The 12,377-nt window shown below is 31.8% G+C and overlaps 1 protein-coding gene across 1 annotated transcript in view; it reads right to left on the bottom strand.

The window, feature by feature from the left end:
* Positions 1–2,171: 2,171 nt before the first annotated feature.
* Positions 2,172–12,377, bottom strand: part of LOC107465465 (receptor-like cytosolic serine/threonine-protein kinase RBK2) — a 33,666-nt gene continuing 23,460 nt past the window's right edge. Inside the window, exons 7-10 of the mRNA XM_021132091.2 lie at positions 3,019–3,098; positions 2,788–2,923; positions 2,438–2,587; positions 2,172–2,351 (exon numbers count right to left, since the gene is read on the bottom strand). Coding sequence (XP_020987750.2) covers positions 2,172–2,351; positions 2,438–2,587; positions 2,788–2,923; positions 3,019–3,098 — 546 coding nt within the window. The remainder of the gene's footprint in view (positions 2,352–2,437; positions 2,588–2,787; positions 2,924–3,018; positions 3,099–12,377) is intronic.

Raw genomic sequence — 12,377 nt, 5'->3', positions numbered from 1 at the left:
TTTTGTAGAGCTCTCCGCGGTGAACGCGTGGCCGCAAACGGGGCGGCAATCGGAGCTCTAGATCAAAAGTTATGGTGGCTTGAAGATCAACCAAGGGAGAGAACTTGAGAGAGTGTTCTTCCTCCCTTTCTCTCAAATTTCAGCTTGTGTGTGTAACAAATAAGGAGAGAGAGTGCTGAAAACTAGGGTTTTGGTTAAGTTATGTTGGGCCAAGGGCCCACTTTGGGTCCAATTGGCCCGGTTTGGCCCGTTCGGTCCAATCTTGGTCCGAATTCTATAAAATTGGTACCGAAATTCTCGTCTCAATCTCCTCTATCATATTTAACCATAAAAATCACATTTTGGGCTTTCTAGAATAAATTCTCATTTATGGGTTAATTAGCCGTTAATTAACCGGGTTTTACAGAGAGGGTGGCAATAACTCCATTGATTCAGTCATTGATCCTGATATGATTTAGCGCGAGACTGCATCTAAGTCGTACAAGAATCGCGTCTACGGGCTTGGATCGTTCTTCGCCAACAACCTCCGCACCTCCACGTTGAGGGCTTTATCTGCCTTTGCTACTAGCCCTGTCGATCCCAAAGACAACGTCAATCTGAGGGAGCAGGTGCAAAATCTCACCCAGAGCCTTCACCCTCAGCAGCTGCAACAGTTTAAAGAGAGGTATAAAAAGACCCTCACATGAATGTCAGACACAAATTCCCTCAGGTTGAAGCTTAGACAGGAGCTAGAGCGGATTCAGCAAATACATCAACAGATGACGTTGTACCACGAGCAAATGTGTGTTGGTGACAATGGTATTGCTGAAGGGACACTGACATCACTACCTAGACGCCGCCTCAGCAGGACAAGGGGGATGACGATGACTATCAGGATCCGTATTGATTAGAGTTTTGTTATGCTCTATTTGGTTGTATTTTATTTATTTGACTTTTTATTCTGTACATACAATTGATATTTAATAAAATCCTTATTTGATTTTCATTCTTTAGAATTTGTCTATTAATTACATTAAAAAAAATTGAATTTATGGTCAGATTTATTTGGAAAAATCCGATTATATGTTAGCGTGAAACAATATAGTATAGCCCAAAATTATCGACGAAAAATTTTCACCAATAACCAAATATTTTTTGGTCAAAGAATCCGCCGGTAATTACCATCGGATTGAAAAATCCGACGATAGTTAATTATCGACGAGAGTTAAACCCCGACGATAAATCCAACGATAACATGTTTACCGGTAGATTATTTGTGTTATTCCGCTGATAAATCTTATGGGATTCACCATTTTTTCTGTAGTGAATAAAATGAGCTACTTTGTGCAAAGTTACCTAATTAGTGCAAACCGCAATAATGACATGGCAAATAATACGTGGACAAATAGTATTACGGCATGCATGTGGTACAAACTGACACATGGATAAATAGTATTGTGACACATGACATAATTGTCCACATTAACATATCATGTGTCATTAATTGTAAATAGTCAAATTATGATGCAACACGTGTTACTAACGGTTTAAGTCATTAAATCATATCAGCATGTCAATGACAAAAAAGGAGTCAATTACTAAAGTGGTATTGTTTTACTAATTGGTTTAATTATTTTGTTGGTTGCTATAATTTTACGAAATTTTCAATTAGATACCTATAGTTTTTTTTCTTTTAATTGGATCCTTGCACCAAATTTTTTTTCAATTAGGTCCCTCTTAATAGTAATTGGTTTAATTATATAGGGATCCAATTAAAAAATAAAATTTGATGCAGGGACCCAAATAAAAGGAAAAAAAAGTATAGAGACCAAATTAAAAATAAAATTTGGTACAAGACTCAATTAAAAGAAAAAAAGTATAAGGACTTAATTAAAAATTTTACAAAACATAAAGACTAATAGAATAATTAAACTTTTCTAATTTTAAAGGCATAATTAATACAATTTGAATCTAAGAATTAATTTTAGTATACAATGCCAATCTCATAAATCACTTTTAACACTCTACATGAACTTCATAATTTTAATAGAATACCTCACACATTATACGGAAGAGCTTTTGAAATTTTGTATATATATCTTTTTAGTATATTAATTACAAAACTAATTATCTAACCATCACATATAATTAATGTTTTAAAGTACATTGTGTATATGTTGTTAGGTATCGTATCAAGATTCACAAGAACCCAAGGCAAGTTGTCTATGTCGATTGAGATCTCTAAGATATTTTGTTGAGTTGTATTCTTGTGCATCTAGTAGCTCTTCTGAGTATGTTCTCTGAAGCGACTTTCTTTGACCTTTTCTTGATTCTAAGTCACACTTATCATGACCTCTTAGTAGTGTCACAACCTATATATATACAATAACCGTCAAGTTTATAATATCTATTTATGAAATTAACATGACTTACGTAAATTAATTTCTTGCTTAATTACCTCACTCATGCAAGGCCTTAAAATAGGAGACTGATCAACACACTTTGATGCAGTGAAAACAACATGACCTACTTGGTCCTTATCATAATCATCATCAAGAGAAGGATCAACAAGTGCTTCAATATTCTTAGCTTCAAGCAAAGGTTTGGCCTATAATTCATCAGATAATATCAAATTACATTGTGGTACATGTTGAATTTTGTTCTTATACTTGTAAACTTGATTTATTTTGGATTTAAAAATTTTAAGACTAATAATTTAGTTCATAAAATTGTTCTTAGTTTCTAATCATCAATCTACTAAACATTTGATCCATTTAATATTTTGCAGAAAAACAGGATTTATATTACCCACAGCACAAGGCTTTTCTGCATATCATCCAAAGCTGGACGCCCACTTATGATCTCCAGAAGTAAGACCCCAAAAGAAAATATATCAGTTTTCTCATCTACTATGCCATGCATGCAATATTCAGGTGCAAAATACCTACCAAAATTCAATGAAAAAATATATAAACAATATTATTAGAACATGCATGAAACTTAGCTAACTCTAATGTTACTAGCTTTTTGTTTCAGTACCCAAATGTGCCTCCAATTTTCGTTACGTTGCAGTGAGTCCACTGTTCTGGTAACCATTTTGCGAGCCCGAAATCACAAATCTGCAGAAATATTAATTAATTAGGGAGGATAGGACAAAATAATTAGACAAAGATTGCATTTGAATTTGTACCCAATTAATAAGAAATACTATATTAAAAAATAGATACAAAATTAAAAGCCTTAAACCCTATAGACATTCCACAACTGATCTAGCTATTTTACAGGCAGAAATAATTAAATAATGTGCTGACAAGGTCTAGAAGTTTTAGTGCAAACTACTGTGCAATATAATTAATCTCTAGAAAAGAAGATGAAAATCCATTGCCGATTGACAAACCATGAAATGAAATTTTAATTTACCATAACTTAGTCTTTAATTTGGTTTGATAAAATTTTATTTTTCAAAAATAGTTTATAAAAACTAATTTTAAAAAGATACTTTTTTTTTTAAGTTATAACATCTACATTTGGTAAATTAAAAATGACTTTTAATAATTACAAACAACAACAAATGCGTAGTTTTTAAAATTTAAAAATATTATAATAGATATTAATGTAAGAATTAGATTTAGATATTAATTAATATATGGTGTTATATTAATTTTTTTAATTTTGATAAGTATAAGTCATTTTTAAAAAGCTCTATCTTAAATTATTTCAAAAATACTCCTATCTTTTAAACTATAAGCACAAATATATGATTTTCTTTTACCAAATATAAAATGAGGAATTTATATTTTTTTTTCTAAATGTAGTATGTTATATTTAATTAATTATTGAAAAATGAAATTCAAGAATGTCCAAAAATAGGACAACATAATAAAAGATGAAAATTTTTTAAAATAATACATTGGAGGTATTCATCCAATAGTGTATGATCAAAAGCTAAGAAGAATCTAAAAGAAGAGAGAATAATAAGTCGAATTGAATGAAATTAAGAGTTTACTTTATGGAGACGGCGACTTAAAATGGAAATTCTTTGAATTTCACATAGCAGTTTGACAGAGCTTGCAAGAATGGCAGACGGCATTGAAATAGAGTTTTCAAAGACTAATAATTGGTTGTAAACTTTCTAACGGTTCCAATAAATGATGGCAAGTAATTGAGAATTTGGGTCAACATTTTTCAATGGATTAAACATTCTCATTGCTGCAATTCATTATGTCCAAATATCATGAGAACTCTTCATTAATTTCAAGGCAGTGAAGTAAACAATGAGTGATTATTTCTATTGCTTCATGACAGCAAAGACGTGTTAGCGATGTAGATAGAAAGCGGCGATGAATTTAAACAAGCACTGGAAGACATCTATGGAGAATTTTTTAAATAAATAGCTTAATTTTATGAGACAAGTTCAAACTTTCATAGTTCAATCTACGATTTTTTCTGTGGTATATAAATAACGCAAAGTTTAAGAGGCAGATGGTAAAATAACACTTCACCGAATTGACAATATAGTTATACTTGTTGTATGACTCTTATTTTAAGTGTTTCTATTTAGTAATACTGACACTTATACAACTAATTTTTAACTCAATATTTTACTATAGTCTATATTTCTAATCCTTCTTCGTATATGTTCTATTTTTTCCATAGCCATTTGAAAAAGAGAAGAGAAGAGAAGAGGCAAAGATGGACCCACGTTGATTTGTGTGGGACCTCCATTAAGTTTCTAAAAAAAATAATAATAAGTATATATGTTTATAGATAATTATCCTATCCTTATAATTCATTTGCCCTCCACACTTATATTAATTACTTATTTATTTTTTATTATTTTATTTAATTTAGTTTTAGTCGAACATATAATATATTTTTGTCGAAAAGTTTTTCTCATAAATGTTAAAAAATATCAATTTTACAATTAAATGTTAACAAATTCTTTAAATATTTGCATAATATAAAAAGAGAAATGATCTTATCTATACTTATATATAAAGCTAAGAGAATTGTGGTGGTTTGATTTAAATTTTTATTTTTTTTACAAATTTTTTTGTCTCTCACACAATTTTCATAAAAATTTAAAATTAGTTAATTCGAATTATATTCTTTAATTATTAAACTATAATTTTTTGTTGTATTATATAAAAAATAATCAATAAAAATATAATTTGATAGATATGAGATACTTAACAAGGCACTAGTATTAATAATAAATATATCACATAAAAATGCTAAAACATTGAAATGAGAAAAAAATATTTTAAATATAAATTAATATATTTTTTAATGTATTAATTATATTTATTAAAAACTTGACTAACTAACATACTCCAAATATATTATTTTTGTCCCACTATTATAATTTTTTAGGTCCCTCACTGAGAAGAGAAAAAGAAAGAGAAAAAAAATAGCACAACCTTCACTATTTTGTATTCATCGTTCGCCCACCGTTCACCGATCACCATTACCGTTATTCGCCGGTCACTATTCGCTATTTTCTGTCCCCACGCTGTCCCTTCCCTTCCCCTCTTTTATAAGTGCAAATCACAATCTCCTTTCAGCGACTTTTTCTTCTTTTCAAACTCAACACCAATAGTGAGTATTTGAATGTTTTACTTTCTTTTTTCTGGAATTTTTCTGTTTTTGCTTAGCATTTATTGTGCTGAAATTATTACAATTGTTTGTTTTTAGTGTTCTATTTTATTACAATTTATCATAATGATTATATGCTCATATTGATATTTGTAGTTTTTACTTTGAAATCTCTTATTTCTTTTTAATTTTACTAACAGTCAACATGTAAAATGAACTGCTTTAACTACTAGATTTTTTTGAATGCTCTATTTCTTATTTTCTCTTGATTTCTTTGATTTTTTTGCGTGACATCATGAACTAGTTAGTGCTCTTCTTGAATTATGCAAATTGTTACTTTAGAAAAGGAAAAGCTAATTAGCTAAACTTTAGTATGGGATTTCATCTTTCTATCTTATGTCCGTTCTTGTAAATCTTAGTAGTTTTGTTTGGTGCACTTATAAACTTGATGTGAGTTTAATGATTAATTTAATATTAATTCATGATTCTGCAGTTCCTTAATTTAATGTTAATTTTTCTACAGTTCCTTATTACTTATAAAAACTTTGTTAATTCATAACTCTTATTATTTTTCACTATGATAGCTCTAACACTGTATACATACCCAAGCATATTTTGAGAATTTAGTGGTGCCTTGTTCACCCGATCAATTTAATGTTATCTTGAAATTATAATCGGCATAAACATGTGTGGCTTAATTGAATATGTTAGAATATAATTAGAATAAATTATGATTAATTAGTATTATTAGTATATCTAAATATTTATTATAGGAGATTATGTCTTTATTATTATGATTCTCTTAGTACCTATAAAAACTCTTTTATATTGTATCATTCTAGACAACTTGGATAGACAACTTGAATACACTCAATAATACATAAATCTTTTCTCCATTTTAGTCTCTTGTTTCTAACGTGGTATCAGAGCCATGGTATCCTCCTTGAAGAAAATAGGTTGTTTTCCTTGCGGTGAAATCACTGTAATTTTGCATTTTTTTCTATGCCATTCTTCTTTTCCTTTTGTCACTCTTTTGATGCTTTTTCACCTCACCGATTAGCCTATTTTTTCTGTCTTGTATTTTTTTTCGAGTCGCATGATCAAACACCATTGTCATCTGCTGCTTACCTATTCTCATGAAGAAACCATATAGTTTTCACTCTCTTTCGACAGTTCCGTCTGCGTTCTCTCATGGCAGTTTCGTCTGCGTTCTCTCGTGGTAGTTCTGTTTGTGTTCTCTCGTGGTAGTTCTGTCTGTATTTTCTCGTGGCAGTTTCGTCTACGTTTCGTCTGTGTTTCCTTGTGGCAGTTCCGTCTGTATTTCTTTCTGGCAGTTCCGTCTGCACTTCCTTAAGATAGTGGTAGTTCCATCTGCGCTTCCTTCAGACAAGCGGTAGTTCCGTCTGCGGTTCCTTTAGTCAAGCGGCAGTTTCGTCTACGCTTCCTTCAGAAAAGCAGCAGTACCATCTGCGCTTCCTTCAGACTAGCGGCAGTTTCATCTGCGCTTCTTTCTGGCAGTTCCGTCTGCACCCATTTTATCGGTTTATATAGTTTTTTCTCTTTATTTTGTTGTTTTAAATAAGTTTCAAACTCAAGTTGTCACTTGAGTTTGAGGTTAGGATCAATTAGGATCAATTAGTATTATTTAGTATATCTAAAAATTTATTATAGGAGATTACGTCTTTATTATTACGATTCTCTTAGTACCTATAAATACCCTTTTATATTATATCATTCTAGACAACTTGGATAGACAACTTGAATACACTCAATAATACACAAATCCTTCCTCAATTTAGTTTCTTATTTCCAACAAAATAGTGTTAAAATGTAGGATATGTTAATTTTGCTACATGACCTAACATAACACAGCTCCATTTCACATTAAGTAACTGATGGATTGTCTCACTTGTTTCTGTGATGCTATAACTTGATCAATGCATGCTGTTGTTAAATTTTTAGTCTGAGGTTTTTACAATGTATTTAGCTTATTTGCACTGGTGTAATTAATCATTATATTAATATTTTACTCATGATGAGGAAAATCAAATTCTTTATGTAAGAAGGAAGAGATATGGTTGCTTGTTTGAATGAGGCTATCGAGAGGCAAGGACTAAATATGTGAAGGCAGTAGAAGTGAAGCATGAATTAGTACAAGATAGTTCTCCTTTTGTTATTAACTTTGTAGGATATCTTGGGAGGCAGTAGAAGTGAAGCATGAATTGATTGAATTGCAAAAGGATTGTATCTTTAGTAGTTTTTTTTTAATTTCTTGTTTTCTTAGGTTAATCACAGTTTTTTCTTCTAATCTCATCACTTTTAAGTATCATTTGATACTAAGGTATTGTCTAAGTGTTTTTCAAGGAAATACTGGATTAAGAAAGGAAAATCAAATAGCAAATAAAGCATAATCAAAGGAAAAGGCATAGGAAAATGCATGCGATCAAAGTACGTAAGGATCAAAGCCATGCAAATCATGCAGCACAGCTAGCATGCCATGCCACTAAGCGGCGTGCAACTCCTTGGAGGAGAAGCAAAGCTGGCGTGCCATGCCATGATGAAGGCGTGCAATGACTTGGAGGACAAGACAGGGGAGTGCCAAGTCATGTAGGGCGTGCAACGCCCCTAGAGCAAGATGAAGCTGGCGTGCCATGCCATGTTTTCCTGAAAAGTAACATCTACTTCCGGAATAGGTCAAGCCCTTAAAACTAAGAAACTTAACCCTCGTTACGTAGGACACTTCCAGATACTTAAAAGAGTTAGTCCAGTAGCTTATCAAATAGCCCTTACCCCTCCTTTGTCAAACCTTCATGATATTTTTCATGTTTCACAACTCAAAAAGTATAATCCCGACGAAGGCCATATTTTGCAACCATAGTCAGTACAGTTCCGAAGCGACTTGACATATCCAACATCATCGGTTAGGAAAGTGGATAAGAGTGACAAACAGCTGAGAGGCAACACAATTTCTTTGGTTAAAGTAGTTTAGGGACGCGATGAAGAAGCAGAACACACCTGGGAGTTAGAAGATAAGATGAGACCTGATTATCCGCATCTGTTTATAGGTAAAGAAAATTTTAAGGGAAAATTTTTCTTTTAGGAGGATAGAATGTAACATCCTGATTTTTCGTAACTAGATGTCATTTTAGTTTTTCAATGATTAATTTTATTTAGTCGTTTCCTGCAAACAAAATAAATGATAATATAATTATATTATTATGTTATTTATTTATTTTATATATTCCATAGTTATAATAAAATTTAGATAATAATATTATTTTATTATCATTCTTATCGAGTTCGATATTTATATTACTTGTATTTTAATATATCCAGTTTTCATCATTATCCGTTTAAGATATTTATAACTTGAATCACTGACTCAACAACCCTAAAACGTGACATCTAGCCACCTTTGTGATACCTAGCCACAATTATCATTAATCATCATCATCAACATCTCATTTTCTCTCTTGGTACTGAACCAAGGAGAAAGAAAAAGAGAGAGAGAGAAGTCGTGTGAGATTCATGGCACCTCCGAGCTTCTGAGTTTGATTTCTTGAGCTCTATGATCCCGATAAAAAATTTAAACTGATTAAAATGTTTGTATCTTCTTCCTCTTCATATTGACGTCACTTTTTCTTGGGAGAAGTCGATGGAGAAGCTGCTGCTCCTCTGTGCATGTTAGGCCAAGTGAGCCCAAAAGCGAAGTAGCCAATCTTTGACATTTTTCTCTCAGATTTCTTGGTCAGAAAGTTTTTTCGGTACTTTAGTTGTAAGGACAACGAGCTAGAGGTAAGGTTTGAAAATCTTTTACCGATTAAATGTTAATGTGATAAGTGATTATTGGTTTGATTGACTATTGGTTGCGTTTGATTAAGTTTATGTTAAAATTTTGTTGAATTATTATTGTTGCTTGTGAATTGTAGTTCGGCCATGAGGAACAGCCCAGCTAGGGTTGTTTTGTTAATTTTGGGACTGTTGTGAATGAGAATTTTTAATAATAATTGATGAGGTTAGATGGTCAAGAGATTAACTGAAAAACTGTGAAAAATCGATAACCGTAAAGCTCGAAAACGGATTAAAAATTATATATATTTTGAACAGAATACAAGAAAGGGATTTTTGGGTTTTAAGAGCCATGTTTGTCACAAACATAATATTATTTTTGAGGATAAAATTATATTTTGTTAAGAATTGAGGTTGATTTTATAAATAAATAAGTTTAGGGCTATTTTGAATAAAAAGTAAGTGTTCATGGGTGAACGAGTATTTTATAAAAATGATGGGTTACTTTTATAAATATTAAATCCGAGAGGTTTAGTTGGTTTTTTTTTTTCAAATGTTGGACTAAAATAAAATATTTAAAAGTTTGGGGTTTAAAGTATATTTTCTAAGAGTATAAGAGTAAAACTTCAATAAAGCTAGTTTTTGTATAACAAAAATAGAAATATTAAATATTAATACTTCATAATTATTATTGTATTTATAAATATTTAATTAGAATATTTTTGTTAAATTCATTATTTTATTTTCTTTAAATAAAAAAGTAAAATAATAAGACTCTCTAAAAGCATTAGAAATACAGTGTTATATTAAAAATAAAACAAATTTCTTTTAATAAGATATTTAAGGAAAGGAGAGAGAATAATGTGAACATGATTTGAGATATTGAGAATAATAAAATAAAAGATTGAAGAAAGAGAAGACAAAATAAAACAAAAAGAAGACGAACAGGGATATTGCTTGATTTTGAGAACGAACCGAGGTGATTATTTACCAGCTAAAACAGAGCAGAGATATGGTGGTGATTCCATTGAGAAAGTTGCTTTCAAGAGATACATCGGCTAATACAGGAAACGGCTGCACCTGTAAGACAAAGGTCGTTTATATACATTAGCTAGAGAGAGACACACCTATAAGACAGAGGGTGGTTACAGAGGTTATGTTTGCATACATCAGCTCAAGAGAGTTGCACTTGTAAGAAAGAAGTTTCTTATAGAGGTTATAGTACTGGAAGTCAAACTCGGACAAATGTTGTTGGGTTACGTCCGGAGCAAGTAGAAACTGACAGAAGAGGTCATTACCTACATTAGAGATAGACATGCATCATAACTATTTGTGTATATTTTCCCGTGAACCTTGTTTTTTGTGATTGTGTATGTGATGTGCTTGATTTTATATGTTCTTTAGTTATTATGCTTTGTTGTGTTTATTGGTTGCTATTAATTGGGTATAGTATTAAAACGGACTTAATTAACTACTCGACCCTACTAAGGACTTCTCAGTTCTTACCCTTTTACCTTCCTCTTCAGATGGAGATAGGGACCTATTTTATGAGTTTGACCACTCCTATATCTACAAGGACTCTGTGCATCATAGTTTCTACATAGTAGCTGCCGAGTCTCGAGTACGACTATATGTGTTACGAGACCATCCCCTCCAGCATACGATTGACACTCATTTCTTTGACACTGACACCCCTTATGAGTTTTCTAATCTTGGCTTCATCTGGGCGCTTTACATCATCTATTCCCTAATAGACCTGAACGCCCTCATCCTATACAGTCTGAGGACTAGGTTGTTTCTCCACTGGACCCAGTTGAGTAGCTTGTACTTGAGCTTGCACTTGAGTCTGTACTTGAAGGAGATATTCCTCTAGAGCCAATTTAATCATCTTTGTCTAATGCGCAGACTAGAGAGCAGTTTGGACTTTCTGTAGAGACATTAGATCATATACCTGCAATCGGACCTTCATTCTCGATTGATGTGAGCGAACTCGTGTTCTCGATCCACCCTGCACGCTTGGATATTAGTAGTAACAGCAGTATCAAAGAGGTTCTGGAGGTTATAGAGATTTCTGACGACGATGATAAAGATCCTGAGGAGTACCTAGATGTAATAGAGATTTCATCTTCAGATAGCGATGACTGAGAGTTCAAGTTTGACAGCATGTTTTGGGAGCATTTCAGCTTAGCATAGATTTTGTGTTATATTATCTCACTTGTGGATTAGATCCACCGAGAGATTAGGAGTTGTATAGCTTTGCTTGGCTAGTTCGGGTGCCAGATTAGGAGCTTCCTTTATGGAACAGGACTCGAAGTGATATACATATATATAGTCATAAGCTGTGTTAAAGATGGTACTCTGACTAGTTATTTTGTTTAAAACTTATTTGTGTATATTGTACAGATATTATCTATTATTACAGTTTCTCTATGTGTTGCTTTATTTCTTTTCGTGGTCTGCCTATATTTGCTTAATTTTTCACAATTATTCGATTCATTTTAAAAAATATAAAATATACATCGATCGTCTGCTAATTCGGCTACATAATAATTATTAGTTAAGTTTTAGGAAAACAAGTTAGTGGCACTTGGTTTTTAGTATAATTATAACGTACTGAAAATCAGGTCGTTACAACAGTAAACACCCAAGTCTAAAGATCAAGTCTAGTTACATTCCACCAAGTCCAATGCAATGCCAATGATGAATTTAAGAAGGCCCAACCTCAAAGATGTGATTCCCAATTGAAGATTAAAGAAAATTTTGTTATGATTTGATTCTGTTTTATGATTTGAATTATTAGGAGTTATCTTAATTATTCTTATTAAGATAAGATTTAGTTTTAAATATGAATTAGAGGAAATCCTAGGATTTAAATAAGTGAAGATTCTTTACAGAGGGAACATTCAGTATCCTCCGCACTATTTTTTTTATTGTTTTTTTCATTCTCCATGAGTAACTAATCTTTGTCAAAGGGTTAGGAGCTCTGTTTATATTTTTATGGATTATTAATCTAT

Source organism: Arachis duranensis, chromosome 9, assembly GCF_000817695.3.
Source record: "Arachis duranensis cultivar V14167 chromosome 9, aradu.V14167.gnm2.J7QH, whole genome shotgun sequence".
Classification (NCBI taxonomy): domain Eukaryota; kingdom Viridiplantae; phylum Streptophyta; class Magnoliopsida; order Fabales; family Fabaceae; genus Arachis; species Arachis duranensis.
This window is presented reverse-complemented; position numbering and strand designations above follow the sequence as displayed.